At 41.0% G+C, this 12,549-nt stretch overlaps 1 protein-coding gene across 1 annotated transcript in view; it reads right to left on the reverse strand.

Moving 5' to 3' along the window:
- The window catches only part of plxdc2 (plexin domain containing 2), an 81,538-nt gene that overhangs the window by 5,153 nt on the left and 63,836 nt on the right, over positions 1-12,549 (reverse strand). The window contains exons 10-13 of the mRNA XM_034559649.1: positions 10,839-10,899; positions 10,452-10,605; positions 4,731-4,769; positions 363-514 (exon numbers count right to left, since the gene is read on the reverse strand). Coding sequence (XP_034415540.1) covers positions 363-514; positions 4,731-4,769; positions 10,452-10,605; positions 10,839-10,899 — 406 coding nt within the window. The remainder of the gene's footprint in view (positions 1-362; positions 515-4,730; positions 4,770-10,451; positions 10,606-10,838; positions 10,900-12,549) is intronic.

The raw sequence follows: 12,549 nt of genomic DNA on the forward strand, positions 1-12,549 counted from the left end.
TCATCATCCCCCTCAGAAAATCTGAATCCATATTCACAGGTCAGGAGTTGAAGGATGAAACGCACCGAGCGCTGAATGAATGTTTTTTTTATCTTTTCTTGCCAAAACAAAAACCCTGAATCAAGTTGACACAGAGTTGTAGATATATTAATTTCATTTAATTTCATTTCAGAGCACTTCAATGACTTCTTGTACACTTTCTGTCAAGTATGAGCTGCTAATTGCAAAAGCTCCAGAACAGCTACCAGATGGACATTGTGGTGAGATTATTTTAGTTGACTTCTGTCTCTAAGGTCAAGAATAAACGTTCACTCTCAAGGAGAACGATTTTCCTTTTGTCAGCTGGTGTCGTCTTCACTCACCTCAATGAGGAAGAGGCTGGCTGCGGAGGTCGGGTGATGGTAGATGTACACGGTGATCAGCACGCCGGCAACCAAGACGAGCATCACCAGGAGGATGCCGAGGATCAGACCGGTGTGCAAAGGGTGTGTGCCTGACTTCCTGTCTACCGTGTCTGAAAAAACACAAATGCAGAAAAAGCATTGTTTTTTAAATGATAGTATCTCAAATGCACACACACACACCAACATTACGTTGTTATCCTTTTGCTGCAGTACCGTTTCTGACCGCCAGGGGTCACTCATAATTCATCAATACCTTCTTTTGTAACATATACTAATATGTCTTAAAATGGACATGCTTGTAGCCAAAATGTGACTTAATGTCTCATTAAAAAAGACAGACATTTCAAACTGTAAATCTACTTCAGCGATGTATGATTAAAAAATGTACATTGAGGCGGATTGAGAGATTTCAGGGGACATTTTCTTCAGTTTGAGATTAAATTCAAGGTACATGTTTAAACTGGGTCCTTAGCACTCTGTGGCATGATCATCATGTGGTCTGTTTGGGTATTCGTGAGCAGCTCTTCCCTCCCGAAAGAGTAAAATCCCAAACCAAGCTTAGCAGCATATGTTGCTAAAGCAGCACGAAACAGGCCCATAGATGCTGATAACTGTAGCCTCCAGTCTAGCAATGTAAATCGAAGAGGCAGTTCATAGTGACTCCATAGTGAGTTTGTCCTTCTGCGAGCCATCACTCGCTTGTGATGTCTTCCAAGCTAAAATACTTTTGTCAGCTTCATAACGGAGTCGACCCAGCAGGTGTTTTGAGAGTTTTGAGAGTACTTTTGAAGATGACGAAAACGCTGCGTAACCTATCGGGCACATGTGTTGTTTTTTATCTATGGGGGAACAATTTCCCCAACACAACAAACAAGAGCTTTTTCACCTGCAATTTGTCAACTCGAAGAACGCGTAGAATAAGATTAGAAGAACAAAATACAAAGAGAAGCAGTCCCAGTGGTGATCGTAGCAGAAGGGTGAAGTCATTATGAAACAGAAAGGATGCCCTCATAGCTTATCTCACAAAGATTTACAGCAGGATCAGCCCAGATCTATGCACACGACTGCAGATTTCTTCTCCTATGCCCCCATGACAACCTCTCCCGGGGCCACTCCCTGGCTTTAATTAGCAGCTATAGACATCGCCGAGCTCGTCAGCCAACCAGCTCCTCCCCTGGCTCCCTGCCTCATTGATTCCCAGCACACAGAGTAACCGGGTGGTAATCAAACAGGTCCAATGTGTGTGGGCAGGCGCTATGAGCGTGTGACTCGGTAAGTCTGTGTACAACCATTATGTGCACTCCTAAATTGGAAAAAAAAGGGACAAAGTATGGATGATTTGGTGAGCTGAAACATCACTCGATATAGTTTCACATTAAACAAACAAAACAAAACAATAGATTACCTCTATTGTCCTTAATCCGACAGAAAGCCGTTCTCATCATGCCCGTTTGGTGTTTTTCATGATTGTTCTCAGAATCAGTCAGACTTAAACGTCGCGACTCAGGAGCCATAATTTTAAGAGAAATACCGCTTGCCAGAGAAAGTACATTCTCGCTATTGTGCTTAATCCTAAAAAAAACCGCAGTGGGTGAGTTTTATTTCTCTCTTGTTTTCTCCGAAAGGCAGTTTTCCTGCTTTCATCTGTGTGATCTACAGAGTCCATGAGCCATCTCTTGGTCAGCTGGAGGCCCCAGCAATGCGACAGGCTGTTAGTCCGGGTCGTTAGTAGATCGGCAGGGGGCATGAGACTGAGCAAAGATGTAAAGACACCGTGAGAAATCCACAGCCCAGCAGCTAAATAACCAGTGGGATGCTGAGAGAGCGCGGTCTAAACCGGGCCATATGGTGGGTTGTTGAAAGACAATGTGTCAGTGCATTAAGAGTCTACAGGCATGCTGCTCTGTGAAGTTGTACATGCTCACAATGACAATGCTAACATGCTGATGTTCAGCAGGGACCATGTTCACCGTGTTCATTTAGCCTGCAAGCATGCTGTCATCAAGTTGTAAATAGTTGGGGGCTGATGGGAACTTTGAGCTCTTGGCGGCGCGAGATGGGAAGTCCTTAAGACTCATCCCGTGAGCACCATGAGAGTCTGCACCACAGACTGTTTATACAAAGTGGACGCGGTCGCCTCTGCGTCACCCATTGCTTTGTGGGCCGCCATTTTGAAGCCCAGGGTTTGAGATTTTGGGCACCGCCCTTCTTGGCTTTTAGCAACCCGTACGTGACACGAGAGGATGGAGCTAAGTCATTTATTCAGTCTACTGTCTGCACACAAGGTCTATCCAGTCCATCCAGTGGTTTGTTAATGATAATCATTATTTTCCTTGTCTTATATTAAGTATTTATCTGATCAATCAATTCAAAGGGAAAGATGCCTATTGATGAGTGAAATCCTGAAATAATATATTTCATTCATAATTATATGAGAAAGATAAAACTAAATCCTGTCATGTTACAACATCGATCAACAAAGAGCCGTGCCGTCAGCATGGCTAAAAATATCCCTGAGTTTATAATTATGGAGATAATTGGTAATTTATCATTGTAGCACAATGGAGTCTGGACATAGAAAGGTCTTTAGAAAAATTGACCTGAATTCATTCTCCATCAGCGTTTTCCTTATGTCTGCTAGAACCAGAGGAGACTGAATAAACACTAATGGACAGCAGAGCTCCTAGAAGCCAATAAAAATACATTAGAGCTTTTGAGAAAGGACAAATGAGACCCAGCCAAGCTGTTCCTTCTCCAGCTCTCCATTAGTGGAGCACGGTCGTTCTCTCACCTGGCTAATGTTTTTTTGGGGGCGGTAAACTAACAATACAAACTGACCTATAATTCAGATTCTTTGTAAATGGAGGCTGAGGACTGTCGCCGTTGAGTAGAAACTCCAGAGAAAGGCTTTGCTCCTGTTCCTCAATGTTCCCTCAATGTCAGAGGACCCCTCGGTGGAACTGACTGATATGACAGCTAAACAGTTGAACACATCCTGGGTCATCGAGGTCGACATGACAGGAAACCCTTAGAAACCACTCTGGTTAATGAAACCTGTTCAATACGCAGTAGTTATAACACATACTCAACTATCTTTTCCACGGACATTCGTGCTTTTTAATGCCGAACGAAGAAGATAAAAAAAACGCAGAGAGATGTCATCTCAGTGCCGGGCAGAGTGATGAGAGATAACATGCAGCGCTTGTGTAATGAAAGCGTGACAGGAGCCGCCGTTTACCAATTCCTCTCAGGCTGGAAACATTCGAGAGGATTTCTCTGAAAACTGAGCTGGAGCACATCTCAGCGTTGCTTTGCCCGTATGTTGGTGTTCGTATGAGAATCACCAGCAGCCCCATGATTCGATATCACCATAATACTCATATACTTATGACAAGATACGATCTCATTGAGATTTCTAAAAATGTATGCGATATGCTGATTATTGCGATATGATATGCTGCGATTTTATTTCCTCTTTTAACGTCAATTTGTCAACAAGTGTTTTATGTAATAACTCTTTACTCGGTTCATCTCTCTTCAAATATTTGCATTGCAGCAAAATGGGTTGTTTTGTCAGTCGAGCAGACGGACTGAAGTGGACTGAAAAAAGCACGATCAAAAGGTTTAATTTGTATTTGCGATATTAATAGTTTACAAAATAAAGGTTTGATTCTTGGCATCTGCGTATTGACACACTATTATTGCCAAGCAAAATATTGTGAAACTATTCCCCCCCCCCCCCCCCCCCCCCCCCCCCCCCACACACACACACACTTTGTACATAAATACAATTTTGAATTCTCAAAGTGCAACTGTCAAATTACTTGTGATGTAAGTCTGGAGCCTTTGTATTCAAGCAAGTTATTCAAAGATGACACACGACTCCTCCAAGATGTGTTGTTGTTGTTGTTGTTGTTGTTGTTGAATGCACAAAGGGGCACCGTGTTTATATTTGTACAGCTACCTTATTCTCTACCTACGCCTGAATACAGCCACATCTCGAAAATGAAAATATATCATATCCATGTTTCTTCTGTTGCCTTCAGAGACTTCATTTGAAATATGTAACTCAATACAGCTTCTACTTTTGGGCACAACCCCCCCGGCCTTCCTCTCATACCAGCCCAGACAATATAATTGATTTCTGCTACCCACAGAAGACAGTTACACATTATACTTGTCGGCTGCTGGATGACGTTTATCAGCCACGCGTCCTCCAAAAAGATCAAAAAGCAATCAAAAGGGGCCGATACCTCGGTGGCGAGAACAGAAACAGGTGGCGGACAAAGGTATTGGACTCCACATCAGTGGAAGGAAGAGACCTACCCTGGTTGTCTCTGAGATGGAGGGCGATCTTGGTGTCATCTGTGAGGAGACAAAGAAAGAAAGACACGGGCGTCAGAAATAATGAGGTTTTTTTCTCTCTTTGTAGTTCTTTTTTTATAGCTCTGATATTATAAACAACTCCCCGAAGACCTAAATGAGATTAAGCGTCTTTCATTAGTGGAAATTTCAACATGGAATTTACTCCACTTAAAATCTGATTAAAAATTAATGCTTTGAAATGAATGGTCCGGCATGCATAATTCAGCACATAAAAGCAGTCTGGGGTTAACTGTACATGTGAAATATGGAAATGTAGGGTGGCCCACTTCTCCTCGAAGGGTAGCGGGCATTTGGATTCACATTATGCAAATTCAGCGCGCACACGCCGCCACCACATATATTTTACTGAACGATTTAATTCAAAGCGATTTTCTATTTCAGTTTTCTAAAGAACCGATGCAGCAACATTTTGGTGTCTGAAATGAATCATTAAATGAGATGTGGTGGACAGCGCGCACAATTGAGTTCAATTCAATCCCAGACAAGAGTTAGGGTCATGAATATGGATCACCATCAAACTCAAGGGAAAGAAACCAAAAGGGCTATCACAAAAACTGCAGTATGTATGTATATATCACAAAATAATCTACATCTGTGTTCACATATACAACAGAGCCGGGTGGGATCGACTCTGGACAAAGAATTTTCTGTGTGAAATAGTTTTCTTCTGCCAAATAATAACTTTTCCTGCATATATATATATATATATATATATATATATATATATATATATATATATATATATATATATATATATATATATGTATGTATATATATATATATACATACATATATACATATGTTTATATATTATATATATATATAATATATATATACACATATATATATAATATATACATATATTTACATATAATATATATATATATATTTGTATTTCCTCTGAAGCTACAGCTAAATATAAAGTTTAGTTCAATGTCAGTAGATTAAAAAAGAGATCCTAACTTTTCGGGGTGGTGTTTCTCTCACCCAAACACATCTAAACCCACACAGACACATTTCTCTTCATGTCTCTTCTCCTTCATCTCACTCTCTCTTCCACCATGAGCCACCCAGCATGCTCTCTAATCTGACCTTTGACCCCTGCAGCTAAAGAGACAAGCGAGAGCTGAGGAAGCCGATCCGCTGTACGTGTTTCTCTACGTCGGCATCTCAACAGACACCGCGGAGTGACCTCTTGACCTCCTGGACACACACACGTACAGTCACACCTACGTAAACCAAACACACTTTAGTCCTCTCAACAGGCCCTGGTTTGATCTGTAGGATATTACTCACAGCTGGACCGTTTTCACATTGCATCCATCCTCATCACAGCGGCCCATCCAGCACCCCGACTGCGATGGAGTGTCCATTGAAACTCAGCCCCCACAAAATGATTAATGTGGGTGTGGGAGAGAGAAGGTCGACTACTCCCTCAGTGGGGAAAGTAAATACCTTTTTGTAAAAATGAAATAATTGGTAAGCCCTGGCTTAACTGTAGAAGACCTTAAAAAAACTCAACAAATTAAAAGAAAAACTAAATTTTCGGGACCATCTTTGAGGATTTAGTTGTTAAGGAAAAATACGTGATTTAAACTTAATAGTCAGGGAGTGAACGTAATAGCATCTTTTTATTATAGTAGTTTCAAAGTGGGGAAAAGTAATTTAGAGTGGCTGGACAGGATGAGAAGAAATGATAAACCTCAAATGAAACACAAAGATTAAATTACCATACTGAGAAATTGCAAGTTTTAAGGAACGACAACCCATTTTCTGTTTTTTAACGGAAGATCATTGAGTTGAATTGTTTGCCGTGAGCCGTGAGCCACAACACTGACGGGAAAAGCTCCATCTGATCCTTCATTCCAACAGCTAAGTCTGGAGATGTTTTATTTATTGTCAACAAATCCCGCAGGAAGACCAAAACCCACACTGAACTCCTCCTACTGTTGTGTGTGTGGAGCTTGATATATATCTTATTACTGTATTGTTGTCCAGAAACTATTAAAAACACATGACTGAGGCACACTGTTGCACTGGGTGACACGTTTCTTCATTATGGTGAACAGGGGCACGGTAGTTTATCCCATAATGCAACTTTCTGATGCCGGAAATACTCACCAGCAGACGAAATGTGTATTAATTAAAAACTACTATGTACTTACAACCATAGACTGCGTATAAGAAGAAAATGGCACCCAATGGTTTGTGGACTGCCATCGTGTGCCCTCTAGTTTGACACCGTCGGATCGGACTACGTTATACAACCAGAGCAGTCATTAGAAGGAATGCAAGTTCAAGGCACTTCCTCATTGCAAGTTCAAGGCACTTCCTCATTGACTCAAAGGTTGCTGCCTGCCTATGGCCAGTTTTTAAAGAGTTATGTCTTCAGTGGAGATGAATAGGCCTGAGGGCTGGGAGTCATAGACAAGGTATTAAAAAACTGATGAATGCATTGATGTTTTCTATGGGAGTAGTTGAACATTTAAAAAACACAATAGCGGCAGCATTATCCTTTACTCTTTAAAGAATAAATCAAGGACATTCTACTTTAACGCTACCTCTTTTAAAGCCATATTTATTTCGTGAACCACGTCAAAGACACTTTTATCAATCTGTGATGGACAATAAAACCCGACTGTATCTGACAGATACACAGTTATGAATATGTCCTCACCTCCTTTATCGACGGTGTCTCATGTTCTTAAAAGGATGCAGTAAATTCATCACAAGGATACGAGTGGATGCCTGAAATGATTTGTTGCCCATCAGTTCAATGTGCTGTGAGTCCATTGTGCATCCCGAAAATCGCATGTGAAAAGACACAACATGCAGTATGGTGTGTGTGTGTGTGTGTGTGTGTGTGATTTTAATATTGATTATTTATACTGCCTATCATATGATGACAGTAGGTGAGTCTCTCTGGAGCTCATTAAGTTTAACTGCCTGTTTACTTAAATAAATTGCTTAAAAGTCGTAAAAAAAAAAGGGAAATGAGCTGAAAATTGGCACAATAAATCCAGCCGGTTCGTAACTGTCGCTTCTCTAGAGACAAGTAAAAAAAAAAAGAAAGAAAGAAGAAATGTAAGTAAACCAACTTTAAAAGACACCGTGGCCGCTTTCCTGTCATCAGCAGAAGAATCCAGGCGGCCCCTTTCAAAGAGGATTTGCATTTCGATAACTGAGATTATGCTGCAGTGTGGTTTGGGTTCGCCTCCCGCAGTGAGCAGTGAATCATGAGCCCAGTGCTTCACACTGCAATATCAAAGGAGCATCACACCCTCTAACTTTCATTGGATAAATACTGTCAGGGTGAGACGACATTTTTCTTTAAACTTTTAATACGTATCTACTGTAAATGTCATGTTTCTAACATGTTTTGACTTTTATTAAGGAGATAACAATGTAAAGACTAATATCTGCTCGACATAAATAGTGTATGTGCAAACATGCAAAGCAGGCTACTTTAACACAATTGAGGAATATCTTTTATTGTTTCATCTGTAGGCCACCAGTTGGCACTTTTAGGCATAAAACAGGCGTTTTTGTTGCGATTTGGCAGTAAAGTATTTGACTTTCTGTAACTTAAAGTGCTAACGCATATGTTTATGATACGTATGATGCATACAGTATGCTCTTATTCAATATAGCTTGTTTTGTATTTACTTTTTTCTGTTTGTTTTATAAAGAATATCCTATGTTGAATGTTGTCCCGTACTGCAAGCTCTTGGTATAGTGGCAATAAAGATAAATGCTCATTTTTCCTAAATGAAAACAATATACAGACTAATGCAAAATGAATCCCTCTCCATCATTACATACGACCCCTTGACGATGTGTGGCGGTGTCTGTACCTGCAGAGCCTCTTGTCTCTTTTCTTGTAATTTGTGTGTGCTCGGGGTTTGTGGGCGTTTCTCTGCCGTCAGTCTCCAGCTGTCACTCCTCAGACCTCCGGGGGTCTTGCTCCCTGGCTGACACCGCAATCAGTGTCGTCTGAGTCTGACGCTGTGCTACATTCTCCCGCCTGGAGACAAATACTTTGCCCATTAGCTATCTAGACCGAAGATCACTAAACCCGCTGGCTGGTGTCGTTGAGTGGCCGACTTTAAATGTTGTGTTTACAAAGTGCAACAGACAAATCCTACTCATTCATTGCTCAAGTCAACAAGTCAGTACGCTCCCACCCGAAGCTTACGAAAGACGTAAAACATGAAAAACATCAACTATATATATTTCCATATTTAAAGAATATTTAAAACTGCTGGGCATTGTAGTTTTTACCAAATGTTATTAAAACTGCAATCAAAAGAGCATTTGTTGGGTACTGTTTGCAGAGGCGGATTAATACACAAATCTAGTGAGTATTTATGGCAGCAGGGCGGTGTATATGGGATTGACTCCACATGAAATTGTTATATCTGCCATTTTGTCTGATTGCCATCAGATATCTTTTATCTGCTCACCAAATGTCCTTATCGGACCAATCTCTTTTATGATTCAGTAGAATTTAACTGATAGACAAATAAACCAAGTTATCCATTATACATGTTAATATAACTACGTTACTCTAAAATTACTGTATTGGATTTATACTCTTTTAACTTTTACTTGTGTGTATGTTTACTACGTAAATTATTGTGCTGTGTTTACGTCCTATGGTTACTAAGTGTTGTTATTACACTGTAGATACTTTGTAAGATCAAGTCTTTTATAGACTTTTATAGAGTTTATTCTACTGATCTGTAACTTCAGCCATATTTATTTCAGTGCTACAGGGATACATGTCAATCTGTCTGTCAATACTTAGTTTATCCTTTAAAAAAATAAAATCAAAATCATTTAAAATCTCTCTCTTTTCACTAAAAAAACACAGTAAAAAAAGCATCAAATGTAAAATGAGTAGAGAGAGAGAGAGAGAGAGAGAGAGAGAGAGAGAGAAAGAGAGAGAGAGAGAGATAAAGAGAGAAAGAGAGCACAGGTAATGACAAGGATCAGCTTTCCTCCATACCTGGATCGGTTTGAGCCAATTTCACTAAACTTCTAAATGATTGTAAAGTCACTTACTTTGACTAAAGCCAGCGCTCAATCTAATTTTCTATTAAACATTCAGCCTTCAGAAATGAAAATAGCCCTTTGTTTGCCTTTCGAATACCGAAAGCGAATGCCTTAATGAACCTGAAAAGTGAACAATAACAGGATGGAAATAGTTTTGACACGTCGACAGATCCATCATCTGAATAAAAAGGTTTCTGAACATAAAGATTGATGGCGAGCCAGAACCACACGGTCACAGGTTTGTGGGGGTGCATCTACGGACTGGTGAGGGTTTTTTCCTAATTCGATCTGCATTGTTTAAAAGTTGGTACAAACACACAGCGGCTGCACCCTGTGCCACTGCCTGCCATCTGGAATATTTTTCTTTTTATAGCTTAAGTGGAGAGCTGCGGCGCATATTTATGCCTTCTCCAAAGGGAAAAAAAAGTGTCCTGCTCATGTTATCAAAGAGGAAACACATCAATACTAATAAAGAGCAGCTCCAGCAAATGCACTTCATTTAACATCTTGCCAGAGCAGAGAGAGCATCCATCACTACATGAATGAAAGCCCTGGGCTCCTACACGATATGAGCCGTGGCCTCGTTCCAGCTCTTTCCTACTTCACCTTCGGTGGGGACGCTGGTGGGAAGGTGGGAGGTGGAGGGTGTGTCCCCGCCTGCAGTGGGCTCTTTGCTCCTGGACGTGGTTTTGGCGACTGTCGTGGTGGCGAGTGGGTAGAGATGCGTGGTGTCCGTGATGTCACACATCTTGTCCTTGGTCTGAAAAGGATAGAAAATGTCGTCATGGCTGTGTGAAAAAAATAAATAAAACGATGCGTGTGGCAGGCAGGCAGCTCTCAAAACACGGATACATGCACACACACACACACACACACAAACACACACACACAGACACACACACACATATTTCACTATTAGTAAAGCAACACAATGAAACATCTAAAGCACTATCATTCAAGTCAAATTATTATGTTTTTAGCTTCACCGCTCACCTCATCTGGGCAGCTGTTGTCCACCCAGTCCTGCCGATGGCGGTCGAAGCCACTGGAACATCTGATGGAAAGAGAAAACAGCTGTCAGTCAAATGCAGGTGCATCTCACCACACGGCAGCTTTTAGGCTTTAAGCTGTTTTAAGGTAGCAGACAGAACTGAGAGACACCTTCACACAATACAAATGGTTCCCACTCCAGTGTGGGCGGAACTTAATTGTGCTCCGTCTCGATGGGTTAAAGGCTCTCTATCTGTCTCCAGTAGCTATCCTCATGACAATAAACTGATTTTGCTTTGTGAAAATGTGTGTAATTTCACGCTTACAGGAGTCACAAACATAAGTAATCATTTTATATAGAAACACTTCAGGTTTTCTAACCTAACACAAATAAATATCTTCCTCCTCCTGGGATCCAGATTCAAAGAGGTAGCAGATCATTGTTTTTACAGTATGAAGATGTGGGATCTGTTGGGGGGGGGGGAGTTCAATGGGTCATGGGGCCTTGTGGTAAGGGTGCTGCTGACTAATAATCTCTAAAGTATGACAGTAATCGAGGCGGCGGCGACTAATCCTCCATGCTGTAAACGGATCAAAATGATAAATCGCCCACGGATGAACTCGCCATCCTCCTGTGTCGGCCCACAGACTGTATCCTGTCTGAAAGGGAAAGTTAGTATGCAAAGCACTAAACCCACTCACACTGGGCTCTGTCAAGTAAACCGAAGTTGAAAAGCTTTCTGCAAATTATTTGTCACTGCAGGTGGGACCACGTATGGGAAAACGCACACGAATGAAAACAACCTTTGACCGGCTCACAATGCAGAAACACAGTGGTTTTCAAGCCAGCGATGGTTATTTGTGCTGCGAGGATAATGTGAGTCCAGTAGAGTCTTAGACGTTCCCAGCAGGCTCCATTTCTCCAGTGAACATATTGTTATGGTAATGGCTTTATGTGAAGTCCATTTTCATCTTTCTACCTCTCTAATCATTTAATTCCTAAATTCTGCCTCGTCTGTTCAATCAGGCGAGACAGATTCCTCGCTTAATCCCACACTTTTCCCCAAATGCCCCCCCAGAGGCAGGACAGGGAAGCAAAATGAGACACAATATTACCGAGCAGGTCTAACCTGTCCCTCTGGGGAGCTTGTGTTTTGTTTCTTCTCAATGTCGTCCTGCTCCGCTAGATGCCGTCTAGCGCAGTGAGCCACGGTGCTTTTAATTAGAAATGGAGTGAGGTGCTTCATTTGAATATAAATGAACTCACCAGGGAGACTTCTCTTCAGGTCTCCAACAATCACATGCAAAATCCATTCAATGTATCTACATTCTGTAATTGCCTGTTGTTTTCATTGTCAGTGGTGGAGTCCGCCATCATATGGATAGGAAAACGAAGTGTTGTGAGTATTAATTTCAACCTGTTTCAATGCAAACCAACTTCAACGTTTACTAACGTAAACATTTTCATAATTCTCGTGCTGCAACCTTTAAATAACTTAAACAGTTTGAAATATTCTTACTGCACTGAAAGCTAGTTTTTTATACAGTAGGTACAAATACACAAAAAATGCTGCATCATCAGATCCTCTTAGAATATATATATGACACTAATAAGTGCATATTGATTACTTTCACTTACTTTGAGTCCATTTTACCGTATTCTACTACTTTGAATGCAGGACTTTAACAAGCAACATAGTATTTTTACATTCGT

The sequence above is a fragment of the Cyclopterus lumpus genome, chromosome 20 (assembly GCF_009769545.1).
Source record: "Cyclopterus lumpus isolate fCycLum1 chromosome 20, fCycLum1.pri, whole genome shotgun sequence".
NCBI classification, from domain to species: Eukaryota; Metazoa; Chordata; class Actinopteri; order Perciformes; family Cyclopteridae; genus Cyclopterus; species Cyclopterus lumpus.